Source organism: Toxorhynchites rutilus, chromosome 2 (assembly GCF_029784135.1).
Source record: "Toxorhynchites rutilus septentrionalis strain SRP chromosome 2, ASM2978413v1, whole genome shotgun sequence".
Taxonomy (NCBI): Eukaryota; Metazoa; Arthropoda; class Insecta; order Diptera; family Culicidae; genus Toxorhynchites; species Toxorhynchites rutilus.
In genome coordinates, this window is record NC_073745.1 from 270,720,633 (window position 1) to 270,738,406 (window position 17,774).

At 38.6% G+C, this 17,774-nt stretch overlaps 1 protein-coding gene across 7 annotated transcripts in view; it reads left to right on the forward strand.

Annotated features, from left to right (window-relative positions):
- The window catches only part of LOC129767241 (phospholipid scramblase 1-like), a 57,104-nt gene extending 45,021 nt beyond the window's left edge, over positions 1 to 12,083 (forward strand). For 3 of the 7 annotated variants that reach the window (XM_055767929.1, XM_055767930.1, XM_055767931.1), the window contains 3 exons: positions 10,749 to 11,239; positions 11,300 to 11,458; positions 11,523 to 12,083. In XM_055767929.1, coding sequence (XP_055623904.1) covers positions 10,749 to 11,239; positions 11,300 to 11,458; positions 11,523 to 11,582 — 710 coding nt within the window. In that variant the 3' untranslated portion in view covers positions 11,583 to 12,083. Of the gene's footprint in view, positions 1 to 2,087; positions 2,442 to 2,542; positions 2,713 to 2,788; positions 2,814 to 10,748; positions 11,240 to 11,299; positions 11,459 to 11,522 lie in introns of those variants that run through there. The other 4 variants (XM_055767933.1, XM_055767932.1, XM_055767934.1 and 1 more) reach the window with 4 other exon arrangements.
- The last annotated feature ends 5,691 nt before the right edge of the window (positions 12,084 to 17,774 follow it).

Below are 17,774 nucleotides of genomic sequence, written 5' to 3' on the forward strand. Positions count from 1 at the left end.
GGCACCCAATGTCCTATCTTTCGGATCATTCCCATTGCTTTTAAACGATCGGATATGGTTTGGTGAGCTATTCCAAGTGTATCTGCAAGTTTTGTTGCGTTTGTGACGGATCTTGATTGAGTAAAGCTTCCAATTCCTCCATCTTCAAACTTTTTTGGCGGTCCGGAACATTCTTCGTCTTCCTGGTCAAAATAACCACTTCTAAACCGTGGAAACCACGTCTGACACGTTCGCTCAGTTGGGGCATGGTCACCATAAACTTCCGCCAAAATACGCTGACTTTCGCCAGGTTTTTTCTTTATATTGAGTAATGAAGTAACACTCCCCGCAAAAACACTCTCGTAGGTACGAAATTCGACATATTCGAAGTGGCAAAAAACTTTGTTGTTCACGCTTCAACTTTTTGACATATACTGAAAAAGACGCACAATGACAGTAGCTTTCCAACGAATGTCTGGGAATTTGATTCACTGGATTAATAATCAAGTTGCGCTATCTGTTGTAGAAACTTACCGGTATACCCAATATTTTTTATGCAGTTCAATAAGCGGTTAGTTGGGAACCATTAACGAAAAGAACATGTCATATATAAAAGGTTTAAATTTGATCACATAATCCAAAAATTCAAGTTCCTTTTCAGTAATACGTTTGATCAATTTAACCCCGTTGATCAATTTGCTTCCGGTAGACTGTACCTATGTTTGTGGATTTTTGGGAGTTAAATAGTTTGTTTTCAAAGCAATTTTTGAGCTATTCAAACAATTTATTTGGTCAATGCGTAACAAACATTACACGTACATCCATTACATTTTCCGAATGAAGTGATTATCGTGCCACTTCGTTCAGCCGGCCCATAGGTATTAACGCTCAAATCTTTGCACCCCACACGTAACGCTCTCGATTTCGAAATGTTCGACTGACATTTCAGTACAGAAATAAAAGACGTAGTCTCGCGTCAAAATTGTTAGGGTTCAAGGAGACATGAGGTTTGTTGTTTCCTTGAAGGAACACGACACCTATGATGTTGTTCAACTGTGAACGTTTGCTCTGAATCGTTCCCTTCATTCTACCAGATGTGAGCAGTACTTGTTGGAATTTACTTGCTGGTTGCTTGATAGAAGCCCACAATATTCATTTTCGTTTCTGTTTCTGTTTCAATAGCGCATTCGTCTGCAAGAAACAGAACGGAATGGGCTCATGCTTCTTTCTTACGAAAATTCAAAATCCGATTTCTTTGTTCAATAAATTTCAAATACCCGTCTCCTGAATGTGTTTGTTACACAACAAATCAGTTGACAAATGGACCAACATAAATACCAGCTGATTGTCTATTCCTATCTGAAATGAAAATAAGGACTGACCCAAATTTAGTCTAGTTACTTTCGAGTCGCTCATATCAGGGCAGTAGACGCAAGTGTCAATACACAAATCATTGTAGTTTGGTTTCCAATATAACATTGTTTACAACTAATTAAGATAACGTAATCCAAATAAACCCAAATAATTAGAAAAAGTGTAGTGTTTACACCAGCACCGAATAAATGCGCGCAATCAGATAACGAGTTATGTGTCGTTCATTGAATGCAATGACAAAGCATAAAACTCTTAACTGAGCCCTTCTTCGAATCAACTGTGGAACTGTGGCTCTGAGGACAGGACAGGATGATGAACTTTAGATAAGACTTATCTTGCGCACGACAGTTCCCATCCTCACAAACAATACATTCCCTAGTTTCGGTCTCAGTAAGTTTCCAGCTTGTAGATGATCCGAAACTGTTTTCGTTGTTCAGAATCCGTCGTCAACGTAATTTGTGTGTGTGTCGTACGCACTCTCACTACCTCTATTTGCACTAGACGGGGCTTATCAAGAGCAAATCAGAGCGTGCACGCTTCGGATGTACACGGCATGTACTCATCCGCGCAGAGCGGCTGAGAAGGAGTGATATTTGTCCAATTATCTCTTCCGGATGCGATTGTCAACGACGGGGAGGTTGTGTGGATTGGCTCATGTAGAAAAGATAATTCCATTTGTCCGTTCGGAAGAGCGCAAGTCGAAATTTGAAGCGACCGGGGTCGACCAGTCAGTTGAAGTCAGCGCTCGCGTCGAAACGCATCGGGATGAAACAAAGTGACGCACCGGATTGTGATGACTCGCGGACAAATCAGTTCTCCAGCTGTGTCTCGGTAATATCGGTTTACCACGACGATGATGCTGATGAAGATCCAAGAACAGGTTCCTCGAGAAAACGGTCCTCTCGGCGCGTTCGGTTTCGAACATTTGTGTGTAATTTTTTCGAAGATAAAATGCTGGAATTTGGTCGCCACATGAAAGCGAAAGGGTGCAAATCAACACTGAAAGGACTGCTGCGGTTCGTGCCCCGGATCAAACAGTCATCCAAAGCGAAAGGATACGAGCACTTGATAACGGATGAAGAGCGAAGGTTGTTATTGTTACTGCCGTTTGTTATGTTTATTTTACTCTTTTTCCCAGCCAACAACGCGCTCTCAATGTTTGCACTTCGCGGAAATCTCAGTCCTAAGGTGCACTCTGTTATCTTTGCACGAGAGTAATTTAAATTAGCGACATACAACAGGCGAGTACTGTGTGTGCACGATTATTCAATTCTAAACCGAAATCAAAAGATGTTCAAATCAACTTACGGTTCCACCGTTTTTTGCTGTGAGTAAAGAAGTTCAGTGCTAACCATACAGGTATTGTTCTGAGATAGTGTTTTTCAAATTCGTATATAGATCTGTGTAGCTTGCCGGAGACTACAATCTAACTTTTGTATAATCGTTGATGTAATTACGAGGTGTGTGATGGTGTTTTTTTAATTCTGATCAACAGTGTCATTCAAACCTAACAAGGAAGGAATGCTCTGTGTCATATTCACGCCAATGGAACGTTTGTAAATTAGATCAATTTGGCGCGTTGCAGAATTTGTAATTTAAATCAGCTCATGTGTGGTTGGAACTAGACACTTCATTCTGCAATGATGTTAAATATGTCGAATCGGCGAACCTTATTCAACGTACAAGTTTCGTGTCCGTAAAGAAGTTATCAAAGTTGTTGATTTCTGTTCAGAAACCTTGTCCTTCCAAAGTTTTCGATATGATCAGAAAATCTATGAATTGGGATTTCGTTATCATATTGTCGTATGTAAGTTTGGAGCTCAGGGCTCTGGGATATGGAATGTAAATATATGGGTGCTCTGAGCTCTGGTCTAGGACTGATTAATTTTATATCGAGCAAGAAACTTAGAGTGCTCTAACTAGCCCGCCACATGCGATTCTCGTATGGTTACCACTATTCAAGAATGAACATTGCTGATCTTTTACTTCACCCGTTTTATATGCACAGTTTGTTCCACAAACTTCCACCATCTTCCCAAAACATCTTTGCTAGGGTGCCAATGAATGTATGGGAAAAAATCGACCCTAACATTTCAAAAAGTTACCCTATACAAAATGTTCACCACTTCGAAAAAACACCCTATGCAACATATCAGCTCAATCGGACTTAAGGGAGAGTGGCGCAAAGCGGTCAAAGTTTGAGTTTTTTCGAAAATCGAAAAATCACCCAAGGGGGAAGTAAAGGAAATCGGGGTTTTAAAAAAAAAATTTGATGCCAAATGTCTTAAAATTGCATGAAACGATGAGATCTAGTGTCATCTCGAAATTTTTTTTTTGTCAAAAATCGACACTATGGGACTCAGTTTTTTTCGGACTACGAGACGAAACATATGGTTTTGGGTGCCAATAAAAATAGTTATATCGATTTTTCATTCAGAGCTCGCTGCGAAACGTTGGTTTGCCCGATAATATACCCTATGCAAAACATTAGCTCATTCGAACTTGATTTATTAGTGCCGCAGACGTTTAAATTTAAGTCGAAAAATCACCGAAAATTTGGGTTTTCAAAAAATGTTTTCGGTGCCAAATGTCTTAAAATTGCATGACCCCTTTGGATGATTTTTCGATTTTCAAAAAACTCAAACTTTGACCGCTTTGCGCCACTCTCCCTTAAGTCCGATTGAGCTGATATTTTGCATAGGGTGTTTTTTTTTCGAGGTGGTGAACATTTTGTATAGAGTAACTTTTTGAAATTAGAGATGACCATTTTCATTGGCACCCTAATCTTTGCTTTCTCATCGAAAACTGTTGAAAGTATTTTTATACTGTCCATAAAGTCGAAGTTTTTTTCCTTGAGTGAACTTTGCAGGGAACCTGTGATAATCTAATGGCAATGCGGCATTGAGTGGGGTTCATAACTTCGCTGTTATTTATACTTTGAATATCAAAAGCAACAAATTGATATTCATCACATTCGAAATGATATTCGTTCTGGCAGTGAATTTTAGTCAAAATTCAAAAATAAAAAAAATTATTCAGGCTGAACTATTTATAGAACAAAAACGCTAGAGTTCGATGAAACGCACTTTGCGAGAAATTGCCAGTTATTTTATTTGGCGAGATGGTAACAACGGCATATGCAGAACGGAACGGAATCGTGACAAGCAAAAAACCGCGAATGATCCCTAAACGCTATACTGCAATTGATAAACAATTGCTTCTAGACTCGATGATCAAATGAACTACGTATCATAATCTTCCTTTTGCCTGCGTTGATTGAGAAGGACTTAAGCAGCAGTACAATAAAAGTCCGAACTAAATAAAAATCAACCGTACATAGCAGCCTCAGGTTAAAAGTAAACAACAGCTGATATTCATTTGGCTAAAATGAAATTCAATTCGGACGTCTTCAATGATCAAGACAAAAAAGACACTGGGTGGAAAAAGAAACTTCAAAACATATTGAATAACAAAAGTTCATTTGCTCATATTCACTGTCTGGGTCTGTCATTTTGATCTTCGTTTGGAATATATAGGTTTTCGATGCAACCTAGTCTAAAAATCATTGCATTTGAGCTTAGCGAAGACGATTTTTTTCAACACTGCTCTTACCCCTTTGCTTGATAAGTTCTCAAGTTATGCGGAAATTTGTGTTTCATTTGTATGGCAGCCCCCTTTAGAGAGCAGCCATTCCATGTTAATCCGATATAGTGGTTCTTAGATTTTCGCGAAAAGGGGTAGATTTGTTCTTTATCGCAAACATATAGACCCATATTTTTTTTGAATTTTGGTTAGGGTTACCATTTCCGTTTTAAGGTGATGCGAAAAATCACTTTTTCACTTTTTTCCTAAAATTATTTTTTTTCAAAAATTAGCCCAAGGGAGCTAATTTTTTTATATTTTTTCTAGAAAGTTGAGGATTTTTTCCATAAAATATCTCAAAATCAGAGATGTGTTCATTTTCTTTTTTAAGTTATGGTTTTTCAAATTTAAATGAATATCACTGTTTTCCTCTTTTCCCCATTCTCAAAAATTCATAACTTTTGAACTACCAAACCGATTTAGATGATCGATATATCAAATTAAATCCAATGAGACTTCTTTGAAAAAAATATTAGATTTGCGAAAACAAAAAAGAATTTTGTTTTCGTGATTATTGATTGTATCTGTTTTTAATAGTTTACGTGGTTTCGGGATCAAAGACGGTTTATTTTTTTAATTTTTTTCTTGAAAGCTGAGGACATTTCCGAAAATCAGAGATGTGTTCTTTTTCGTTTTTAAGTTATGATTTTTCAAAGTTAACATGTTTTTAATGTTCGTTCAAATTTTCTATGCGACTATACTATATATATGCAACTAGAATTCAATTTATTCGCTAGTGTGGTATTTTTTTAAGAAAGCTAGCTAAAGTTTAATCTGAATCCGTACAGTAGTTCAAAAGTTATGAATTTTTGAAAAAAGTCTTTTTTGGGATAGAGGGGAAAAATGATTTTTTGAACCATCGGTTAAATTTGAAAAATCATAACATAAAAACGAAAAAGAAAACACATCTCTGATTCTGAGATATTTTATGTGAAAAATCCTCAGCGTCTGAACATTATCTTCAGACAGAATGTTCGTATGAGAAGAGAAGTGTTTTTCATTTACATAGAATACTAAATTGATACGGAAAAGTTAATTTTCATTCATAACTTTTATTTTAAAAGTGTGCTAATTCCGCCTGAAATCAATTGTTATATCTGACGCTCCCCGAACTCGTAAAAAGAAAATGCCGCCAACGCGAATTATGACAGCTCTCATTTCTAACCTTTGGCAGGGATCCCTTTATAGTTATTGCGGATAATTTTTATTCTGATGAAGAAAATACAAAAATCAAGAAAAATCAGGAACATTTCAGTAAAATTAGGTGAAATTGAGTGTTTGTCAGGATATTAGAGAACGCACCGAAAAGTCTGGGAACTCATCAAAATCAGGAAGGTTCGAAGGTAGCAGCTGCGATTCATGCAAGAAAATTTGTAAAAGACAGGCCTTTCCAATTTAGGTAATAGGCACTGTACGATTCATTCATTAGTTTGTGCACCCTATCCTTGAAGTAACTTGAAGTAATATCAGAAAGAAAAAAAATCATGCTCATGCTATTTTGAAACCAGTCAGTACCATAATTACCATAACTTTCACCTATCCAATTGATCTAGAGGCGAATGAACTGCAAAGGTAAAAGCCTCTCAAATACAAACAAGGAAGGCAATCCAATTATGGATCCATTTTTTGACGTAGGACTACATTCTCATTTACATACTGCTTGAAACAGTTTAAAAACAGCAAGTGAATGACCCCGAGACAAAAGTCTCCGTTGATTACTAAGAACAAAAGTAAACAGGTGACATTGATAGAAAGGCAGGCGAACGACACTGAGTCAAAAGCCTTACTTCTTTCGACGATATTTTCGGCCAATAGTTACTGAAATGTCTTCAAATATCCTAAAATGTCTTCAAAATGTACTCACAAAATCAAATGTTTTCAAATCTGAATGTCTTCAAAATAAAGACATGTCTTCAGATCTGGCATCTCTGTGAAGAACATAAAATTTTAAACATTTCAGTCCATCTCCCATTCGCCGCTCTCCGCTAATGGTGACCGAATGATGACGTAATTATTCATGTAATATCATTTATTGCTCTGCACTTGTCTGTGCAGCGATTATTCGCTGTAGCTAGAATGAGACGATATATGCAGTTCAAAATTTTATGCAGGCACCGAGAGAGGTGTGTGATGTTAGGTACAGCTCGGATATGCAATCAGCAGGATTTGGTCCTCGCTTCATATATTCACTTGGTGCAAAAAAAAGTCGAATAGTCGATGAGGTGTTCATAGCTGAGCGTTCGATTAAGGTAAATTGGTAAAATAATGTTTGATTATCTTTTCCCTATTGCAATTGACAAAAAGTAGTTGGGTTTTTTGTCAATAAAATTGATAGCCCATTTCATCTGATTGAAGTCGGAAGTATGAACAATAACCGATTCTTGAACAATTCCATTCTCCTGGTTTCTAATCCTGGAATGAAAGTTGCCGATTAAGACTCTGGGTCTTCTATTGTTGACATTGTAGGTAACGACCATTAATTCCCCATTCCTTGAGAGATTTAAGGATAGAAGAATGCCATGCACTGCCGCATACTTTTAATAGATCATGAGAAATGATATTATTACGCATGTTCCTTTTAAGGCGTTACCAATAAGATGCTCAAGTTCGGTGAGGTAATCGTTGGTACTCTTTTGAAACACAAAAAGCGAATTGACAATTATCGAGGATTAACAGAAAAACAGCAAATTTCTCCAGGCAGTTATCAAAATTTTTCTTTCCAGGTTTTGGGATGGGAACCAGTAAACCTTCCTTCCAGTTTTTGGGGATTTCTCCCAGATCCAATATTTTGTTGAAGGGAAAAACGTGAGGATGTTTCTTTTTTCGAATGGGAGATATTTTTCAAAAGGGGATAACCGACATCACCAGAACCGATAAACGTAACCCAACGAATAGTCAACTTCCCAAATGCAAAACGTCCAGATATGTATCAAAGGAAGGAGGGTTTTAATTTTATGTGATATAATATACGGTTGGAGTACTTGAAGGAATAGGAACCCTGTGAGAAATTGTCTGCAAGATGTTCGGTAAACGTGATTGGATTATTTGTTAGATGATGACTGAAGGTTAGTTTGGTGTAGGGGCGACTTTCATTGTAATTTAAACGACTTACTTTGTCCCAAAAGCTTTTAGGAGGTTCTGTCTGAACTGATTGTGGACATGGAGGAATTCATTCAATTCATTCAAGCTGTATTTTTGACCACGTTTCTAGCGACTTCAAACTCAAAGAGCTGTTCCATTTTTCCGGTTCTTCTGTGCCAACCCATATCTGCCCAGCGTCTCATAGTTGCCCGTATTTTGTGTTCCCACCAAGGAACTGCTTAGTGACAGATTAGTTCGGGGAATGTAGTTTTCAGTATGGTAAAAATTTTGAAGAAGTCTTCTGGAGTAGAGTGTGATGTACAAATACAATAGTCAAACACTTCTTCCTGGTAATTGTGCCAATCGACAGATGCCGACAAAAGTTGCTGGATTCAGAGAGATGATAATGAGAAGATGATCGTTACCATAGCTATCATTTAGGGCCTCCCAAGATAACCGGGAAAAAATTATACGAGGAGAATGATTAGTACAATGAGCACATAGTCCGGATATTCAAACATTTAAGCGTACGAAGATAATTTATTTCAACTCCGTCCAGGCTGCCTCCCTCAGCGATAGATAGAATACCTGTAGCTTCGGTATCGGACAGATACAAGTTTTTGACGTAGGACTATGTCTTTTAGGAAGGTTGTTAAATCAGAAAATCGGTCACGTTTTTATGAAATAAAGTTAACGTTAATATTTTTTTTACTGCGAACGGATTCTGATGTTTTGCATACCAATCGAATCGGAAATTCTTTAATATTTGTTTGACAAGCTAGACATTGCAATTCCCTAGTCAATAAACGGTTTAAATTATTGAAAACTGGAAACATTCTCATTTTGAGTCGGATATTTTTGACACACTAAGGGAATAAATAAACGGGCACCGGGTTCATAAACGCTATGTTTTTACAAAGCTTGCCCTTCATAATCACCCAGAATTTTCTATTGGGCGAAGTTCTGACGAGTTGGGCGGATTTGCTTCCTTAGGCACAAAAACAACATCGCTTGTTTTGTACCACTCCATCACCGGTTTCGCTTTATGGCACGATGCCTGATCCGGCCAGTGTCACTTTCGTGGGCTAGCAAGGGTAGCAGACGAAGGCATTCTTCTTTATATATTTGGCCGTTTATGGTGCTGGTCGTTATGTACATTCAGGCGGGACTTGTCGACGGAAAACTCCACGTCGGGGATCGCTTTATTGTTTGCTGGACGAACCAGACGGAAGATTTGACCTTCTTGATCACGTCCTGAATCGAAAGGCTCGGATTGCGCTTGAAGTAATCCCTAATCTTCCTTGCCTTCACGGGATCGGTCGTCTTCGCTTCCGCTGTCAGCTCGCCGCTGGGTCTTCTGGGGTTCCTTTAACCAATTTACCACACGAATAGCCGATTGTCAACTGTAATTTTTCAACGAAGCGCTTCTTGCTTGGATAACCACTTGACAGATTGTGACGAAAGTTTGCACATGTGTACATTACACTCTAAACTAGTTTTACCCAAAATTTTATCATTTTTTAACCATGTAATAAAAAGATATAGAAATAATAGAAATTGTTTATATAGACACAATAGAAAGTGTTTCGGGAGAACAATTTTCAGATGCATCGTATTCATGTTTTAAAAACAAAACGGCAGAGCCAAACTGACATTCAGATAAAAACAACCAAAGTCATCGTTGAGTAGGGTGTGAAAAAAGACTGCCAGGCCTAATGGCAACCCTCGGTCAACACCCTTTCAATGAGAAAACATAATTCCTAGTAGAGATTTCTAGATTTGTTGCAGTCGAAATACAAGAATATGTTTGTTTTTTTATCTTTCAATAAATGTGCAATCCAATTACGTATCATTCGCAACTATCTCCCACCCCTTCTTGGAGTGTCCACATGAATATCAGCTCAGTGCTTTAAAATTATTGTAACATGCTTTCATTATCCCAAGGTGTCAGTTTTACCCACACTCCCATTTATTTTCCCTAAGAACATCGATTTGTGAATCTTATAGAAATTCCAGTTTTACTCAATAAATAATCAACAGATTCTGTAGTATGGTTCATGAAGAGTTTAAGAGTGGTTCTGTAACTATTTGAAGTCAAAGAAATATGGAAGGTTTTGAAAATATATAGAAAACTTTGGGGGTCGGTTTCATCCTGGTTTCCCACACATAAATTGTGAAGACTCTTGTCGATTTGGAGTGAGCACTGTACCTCTGTTATTGGCAAGCGGAAAATTTGAAAAACAGAATAAAATGCGTCTATCGTCACCAAGGTTCATGGAAATACAGAAGAATCCCAATTATCCGCGGAATAGTCTTGCAAGACCACCGCGCATAACGAAAATCGCGGATAATGCGACAATGGACTAAAAATGAGGTGCAAACACAAAATAACGATATTTCAGCATTTCAGCAACTACGTTTTATCAATACGGAAATTATTAAACCATCCATCTGTAAGGTCGTGTACACCAGTGGTCAGACTGGTGACTGGTGACTGAAACAAAAAAAACAGGTGCCTACCTTTCACTGACAAATTTCGGGAAACTCTATAGAATTACTATGGAACACACTTTCGCGGATAATCGGAACTCTACTGTATCATTACCACATAAATATTTTACAATGCGCAACCAAAAGAACAATCTTCTCACTCTGCCACCTTCACCCAACAGGTGGCTGGATGACTATTCCTCAAGGTATCCCGAGCTGTCCACCCGGCTTGGAGTACCTTACGTCCATTGACCAGCTGCTGGTGCACCAGAAGGTCGAGCTGCTCGAGGCGTTCACGGGCTTCGAGGCGGCTAACAAGTACACCGTCAAAAACACCATCGGCCAGAAGGTGTACTGGGCGGTGGAGGATACGGACTGCTGCACCCGCAACTGCTGCGGTCCGGCCCGTCCGTTCGACATGAAAATTCTGGACTACTACCAAAACGAGGTGCTGCATTTCTACAGACCGTTGCGCTGCCAGTCCTGCTGCTTCCCGTGCTGCCTGCAGTCGATGGAAGTGTCCGCCCCGCCGGGCAACGTCATTGGTACGGTGGAGCAAAACTGGTCTATTTTGAAGCCCCAGTTTAGTATTAAGGATCAGGCTGGCAGTACGGTGCTGAAGATCGAGGGGCCGTTCTGTACGTTCAACATGTGTGGGGATGTTGAGTTTAAGGTGAGAGCACGTCATGCTAGTTGTTTCTAACAGTTTTCACGATTGTAATCTTCTTTCCAGGTCGTTACCAACGATGGAAGGCACGTAGGTAAAATTTCGAAACAATGGTCGGGATTAGTACGCGAAGCATTTACCGATTCGGACCATTTCGGTATCAACTTCCCGATGGATTTGGACGTCAGGGTCAAGGCTACTCTGTTGGGTGCACTCTTTTTAATTGTAAGTGTTCTGTGTGAGATAGTTTCTAGGGTTTATTGTTATTGTTTTTTTCTTCTATTTGTAGGATTACATGTTCTTTGAGAAACCAGGCAACAAAGAAGGAGATCGTCCAGGAATGCTCTAAGTTTTATATTTGTTTCACAAGGGAATTTTCTCTCTGCATTTGCTACGAGCGTGTGGCTATCATTTTCAAAGTTACAAAATCAATGTTACTCACTGCTATGACAAATCGATCGTTGGTTTAGAAGCGATGAGAAGAAGCCATGGTGGCACAAAGCATCTCAAATATATAGTATAAAATAACTATATGTCACAACATGTGCAAAAACAAAAGAGAAAAATTGCTGTTCAATCTGTATTCATATTAAACATAACCAAGTGAATCATATGCACAATATGGTATAATTTTTTTACTATTTTTTTTGTACCTACATTGAACAGTGTTAAATAACTTGAATCAGATGCATAAATTTTCAGGTTAGTGAGACAACTTTTGTTTTCATATACTACTGTTAACTTCCATTTATTCTAACGAAAAGAATTTAGTCACCCAATTCCATTGTACTATACATCTACATTGGTTAGAAGGATGACAACGAAATACCAACTATTGTCTTTGCTATTATGTTTACTGTCTCGATTATTTGATGACATCCAGTTAGTGTGTTTATGGGGTCAATTATTAGAAATGGTGACACATTCTGCAGAGTCAAATTTTCTTAGTGCCCAGCAAAAAAGGATTTCTATTTGGGACTAAGAAAATTAGATCAAAATGTTTAATCATAATCGGATTATATCTTCCATGATGATTGTAGGAGAAACTTGCTATAGACGGATTTCGCGCCAACTCCACCAGATGCTGGCATGACCCTCTCAGAATTTAATGAAACTTTTTGGGCGTGAAGACCTTACCTAATTAAGCAACTTGGCATACTTAGTTTTCCGAAAATTTAGGGCTAAATATTTTTGATCATTTTATTATTCGAAAAACGTAAGTCCTACAAAAAAGTGATCCATGGAAGAGTTTTAGCAAAATAATTGAATTTTCAGAAAAAAAATACTGAAAACATGTTTTTTGAAATCCTACACTCAAAAAAAAAAAACGATTTCGAAAACTTAAAGTCGATTTTCTCAAAATGATCATCTCAGATTTTGATGAAATGGTGGATAAATGTTAGATGAATATGTGCCCTACAACTCTTCCATACATTGCAACTTGTGCGTACTTAAAGTAATATTCTAGTCTAGAAATTTGAAAAAAATATTATAGGAGGTTGTGTCCAAGATACGACCGCATTGTTGACGTAGAACTTCGCTGTTATTTTATAAAAGTCGCTTGTTTATACCTTCGGATATTATTCTATAATGCTGTTTTAGAAACAACTACTTAGTTGAATACTCTCTGATATGTTTTTTTTTTCATTGTAGAATCAGTTGACGATAATTGATTAATGATTCATTTTTGCCTTCGCGGAACAATACACTAGCTGATTATATGTCGCAATTTATTTCATGTCGATGCATTGAAAATTTACCTCGAATGCTATTCCGGTGGCCTTTTTCGCAATTGACATAGACTCGGCTTCAGTCGATTAAATACATATTGCACCAGCACAATTATTCCACATCTCATAACTACACCAATATATCTTTGGCACCGCGAGGAAACAACAACAATTACAACACTTGCAAGTATCAAATATCGTGCTACATGTTATTTAGTATTGCCTTAGTGGAATTGCACCTTTAGGCATCGTTCGTACAACGTAAACCAAGCGCCAAACAAGCGCTCGCCATAGCATGCATACATAGCCATACATTGGTGGCTTGAAACTACTAGGAATATAAACACTTCTCATTATTTTGCGCTATTCTCAAAAAAAAAACACTTCAAACACAGGCCTCGGATAAGGTTGCATTACTTTCTCATGCTCGAGATAAGCGCAGCTGTCACCCTTAGTGTAGGAAGTTTTGCTACTGACAAGCGAAACCTAATCACATACAAGATTCCAGAACGACATTTACTTTCTTGGTGACTAAACAAGCGAAATAAACTCTTTTTGTTAATATCAACAACCTCGAAAACAGTAGCATTGCTTCATTATGATTAAGATTAGCGCAAATGCAATCCTAGTTGAAGGCAGTTTTGCGACCGGCACGCGAACCCAAATAACTTATAACATTCCGGTACGACATTCAAGATGCTTGGTATTCCCCAATGAGTTTTTTGGCGCACAACCTTAATGCCTGCTTCGCCATAACGTCAGTTTAATGCGTTCATGCAATGTCAAAGGCACCAACGAAGCACTTACGATGACGAAAAACAAACAATGTTAACTGCTTGGAAAAAGACTGAATTATGCCACACAGCTTGTATTCTGCTGTAACACCCATCGATGCGAATTCGCTGATCAGTTTGTCATGATCGACCGCCTTCACCACCAGCGGGGGGAGCTTGAATCTGATTGCTGCCTGGGTAATGGCGTTTACATTTTCGACCGACGCGCCGAAGTCGCCAACTTAACTGTTTTTTTTTTCCCAAAATATTTTTTTTATTAAGGCACATGTGGCGTTAGCCTGACGGGGCCGGGAGTCCAATATTTTGACAATTTTTGTCTTACAACTATGTTAGTAATATGTAACCGATTACTCGCGGTTGGCTCGTGGTTAGTACTACAAGTGTTCTCATAATTGGTATGTTGCAGTCTTCGATGCTCTGTACGTGTGCCCGACACGGGCTACTTCCTATTGGGATGCAGCTGACCATTAATCAGCAACGCTCCCTAGTCTGTACCCCATATCTAGCGTGGTGCGTCTTTCTCGACTCGAGGAATCCAGGATAGAATGGTCACTAGCCGGCGCAATCATCAGCTCGTGTAGAGTTGTCATGAGCGGTACAACCTTTGGCTCTTGTTGAATGATCAGTGGACTGCACAACCTTTGGCCCGTGCATCTGTAAAGAGTGTGTGTATGTATTGCCGCGACTAAGTAAAAGTTTATCAACTTAACTGTTGTTCGATGCGGTGTCACACTCGCGAAGGCTCGGTTCAGTGCGAGCGCTTTTCACTGCACCAACATCGCGTGCGTCATTAGATGACGCTTGCCTCTAAATTTCATTGCCCCTGGCAATGCGTTCGTTTTTTGCAGGGCTCGAGACTGCCTTCCTCTTCTTCTTGCTCATCACACACTACGCGAGGTGTCCAATTTATAACGCGGAAAGAAAAACACGATACGAATAACGCGAAAAACGAACTGGAAAAAGCAGGAAGTGGGTTATATCTATGGTATAACCGCAATGGTGACGTAGGACTATCGTTGATTCAGTGATCATTTGAAGTTGAATCTGAATCCATTCTGAATGAATGAATAAATGAATATTTGGGGGACTTCGAAAACGAGAGCGTTACGTTGGAGGTACAAGGTCCTACGCATCCAATATTGGATACGAAAATATCCTACTAGTGAAGAAAAATGATCTCCAGAAGCTTTCCTGCTAATTACACATGATTGAAAAATCATAGAACCAAGTGTATTTGGTCACAGTGTTATATGGTTAGAAAACATTAAAATAAACTCTTTCGCTTGCATGGGAACTGGCAGATTATTTTGCAGCAGCAATATCTTTCCGGATTCTTCTCGAAGTCCACCACCAGTGGTTAATGCTAACTCGATAACCACCTGTTAATTGCACTTGATTGAAAAATCAAAACCAATTGTATTTGGTCGCAGTATTATATGGACAGAAAACGTTAAAATAAACTCTTTCGCTTGAATACAATTTGCAATTCCTAGGGGAACTGGCAGATTATTTTGCAGCAACGATCACTTCATTCCGGATTCTTCTCGATAACCAGCAAACCTAAAGAGTTGCGCGCGTGTATGTGTGTGTGTGGCGGTTGCTCCGATGTCTCAAACGGAACCAATTTTCGATGTTGGTATTCTCTCGGTCGACTTCTTTTCTCTTTCTGATGGATCGGCTTTCTGCGCTCCGTCACAGTCCCAAACAAACTGAATGCGTTTCAGGTTGGGTTAGGCCAGGTAATGAATCCCTTGATCCCGCACCATCCAGCTCGTCCAGCTCGTTCAACTCGTTCAGTAACGATGTTGTCTTGTCGATGTCCTCACGAAAAATGAATGCGTTTCATGATGATGATGATGTTGGATTAGAGAGGCTTTAAACTTTTCAGTTCATTCGCCTCTAACAATGAATGCGTTTCACCACCAGAATATCGCTTGAGTATGCTTTTTGTCCGTGACTGAATCGAAAGAAGGTGTGGTTTACGATGGCAATTTAGAAGGCAAACTAGAGGCGAATGAACTCTTTGAGTTTGAAACTTTCGGTGATTGAAAATTATATGATTTTCGCGATGCGAAACATTTTCCATTGCGCGCGCAAAATGTATTCGATACGAAAATATTCTACTGATGAGGGAGAATAATCTTCAGAAGCTTTCCTGTTAATTGTGATCGATTAAAAAATCAAAAAACCAAATTTATTTGGTTGCAGTGTTATATGGAAAGAAAACATTAGAATAAACTCTCTCGCATCAATGTATTTTTCAATTCCCAGGGGAACTGGCAGAGTATTTTTCAGCAACGATTAGTTCTTTCCAGATTTTCCTCGATACTCGAAGCCCACCAGTGGTTAATGCTAACTCAGCAACGAGTGAATCTTTCCGGAATTTTCTAGATGCTGAACGGCATCCAAACGAAGAGTTCCGCGCGTGTATGTGTGTGTGTGGTGGCTGCTCCGATCTCTTCCCGGGGAACCATTTGTGGCATCATTCTCCTCCTGATGGATTCCCTTCTGGCCTAAAGTGCACAAACAGGCTCTTGATGACACCGTTCATCAGCGCTCTCATGATGAACGAAGTTAGTTTCACCACAACAGCGACAACATGCTCCAATCGCTGTTCAATTATAACTGAGTGGGTTTCCGAGCGGCGCTCGCTTATATACCGATTGGTGATTTCAATAACCTGTTTTGAAAGCAATTTTAAGACTATTGAAACAAGTTTTTGGATCAAAAAGTAACAAGTATATAACGCGTAGACATTTTATCTTTCGAATGAAGTGTTTATCATACCATTTCGTTCAGTTGTTTAGGAGCTATTAACGCTCAAAATCTCGGTCTCCGGCGTAACGCTTTCGTTTTCGAAACTTTGATGGGGTGTAAACGGTATAGAAATGAAAGACGTAGTCCTACGTCAAAACCACACGACGATATCCAAGTTGAATTACCACTGGTAGGGTCCAATCTTGGATTGAAGCGCAGCGAAAGCAAAGTGAACTGGATTGCTCAACAGTCCGATGCCGAATGAAAGTTTGCCCCTCAGCGAGATCCACTGTTTATACTCTAGGCAAGTATTCCTCTTCATTCTTTTTCTTTTTTTTTGTTCACGGAGACTTTGAATCCTACGATTTCCCCTTCGTTGCTCATCGATAAGTTGCTCGCCATTGACAGCTCTGTTCGGGAAGGCACACAAATGGACAGAACAAATGTATGGGCAATTGGAAACGCTTAAAGGTTTCATGTATTTCAACCAGGATATTCTAATGTATAGTATATTAAACAAATCTTAGGGAATTTCCGATTCGTTTCGTATGTAAATCGCCTAAATCCGTTCGCGGCAAAAATAGTTATTAACGTTAACTTTATTTCATAAAAACGTGACCGGTTTCCTGATTTGGCACCCTTAATGGAAGACGTAGTTCTACTCAAAAATCAAGTTGTTTTTCCTTCATATTTCTGTAGTTAAGGCATTCAAGAATATACCCTACCAAAAATTATCGAAAATCCTGTTATCTACCGAGTTAGAGCCATTTTAGTGATGCTGCCATAACAATGGATTTCAAACGCGTTTTTTCTCGAAACAAGTTTTTTCAAACTGGCGTACACGATATCTCAAGTTTCACTGAACTGGTTCATGTCGATTTTTTCTTTCTTTATTATATTTGTAGCTAAGAGTATAAACAAAAACTGTTTTCAGCTACCTTTGCAATGATATTGATTTATCAGTTGGCTAACACAGCCTTCTTATTCTAATTATACAAATGTTGCCTTAATCTCCTCTTGAACAATCTCATATTCAAATTTTTCATTTCTAAAGGTAAAGCATTATACATTATAGTACCTTGATAAAACAATTTTTTTGAAGTCACGTATGTACATAAGATCTTGCTGTCTAGTATTATGCGAGTGTACCGTAGATACATAAACAAAGGTTACTTTCGCTTTGATCAAATTATGACGTATTTTGTGAACATGCAACAACATATTGTATTTACATAAAAGTTGAACTGGAAGTGTTACTTC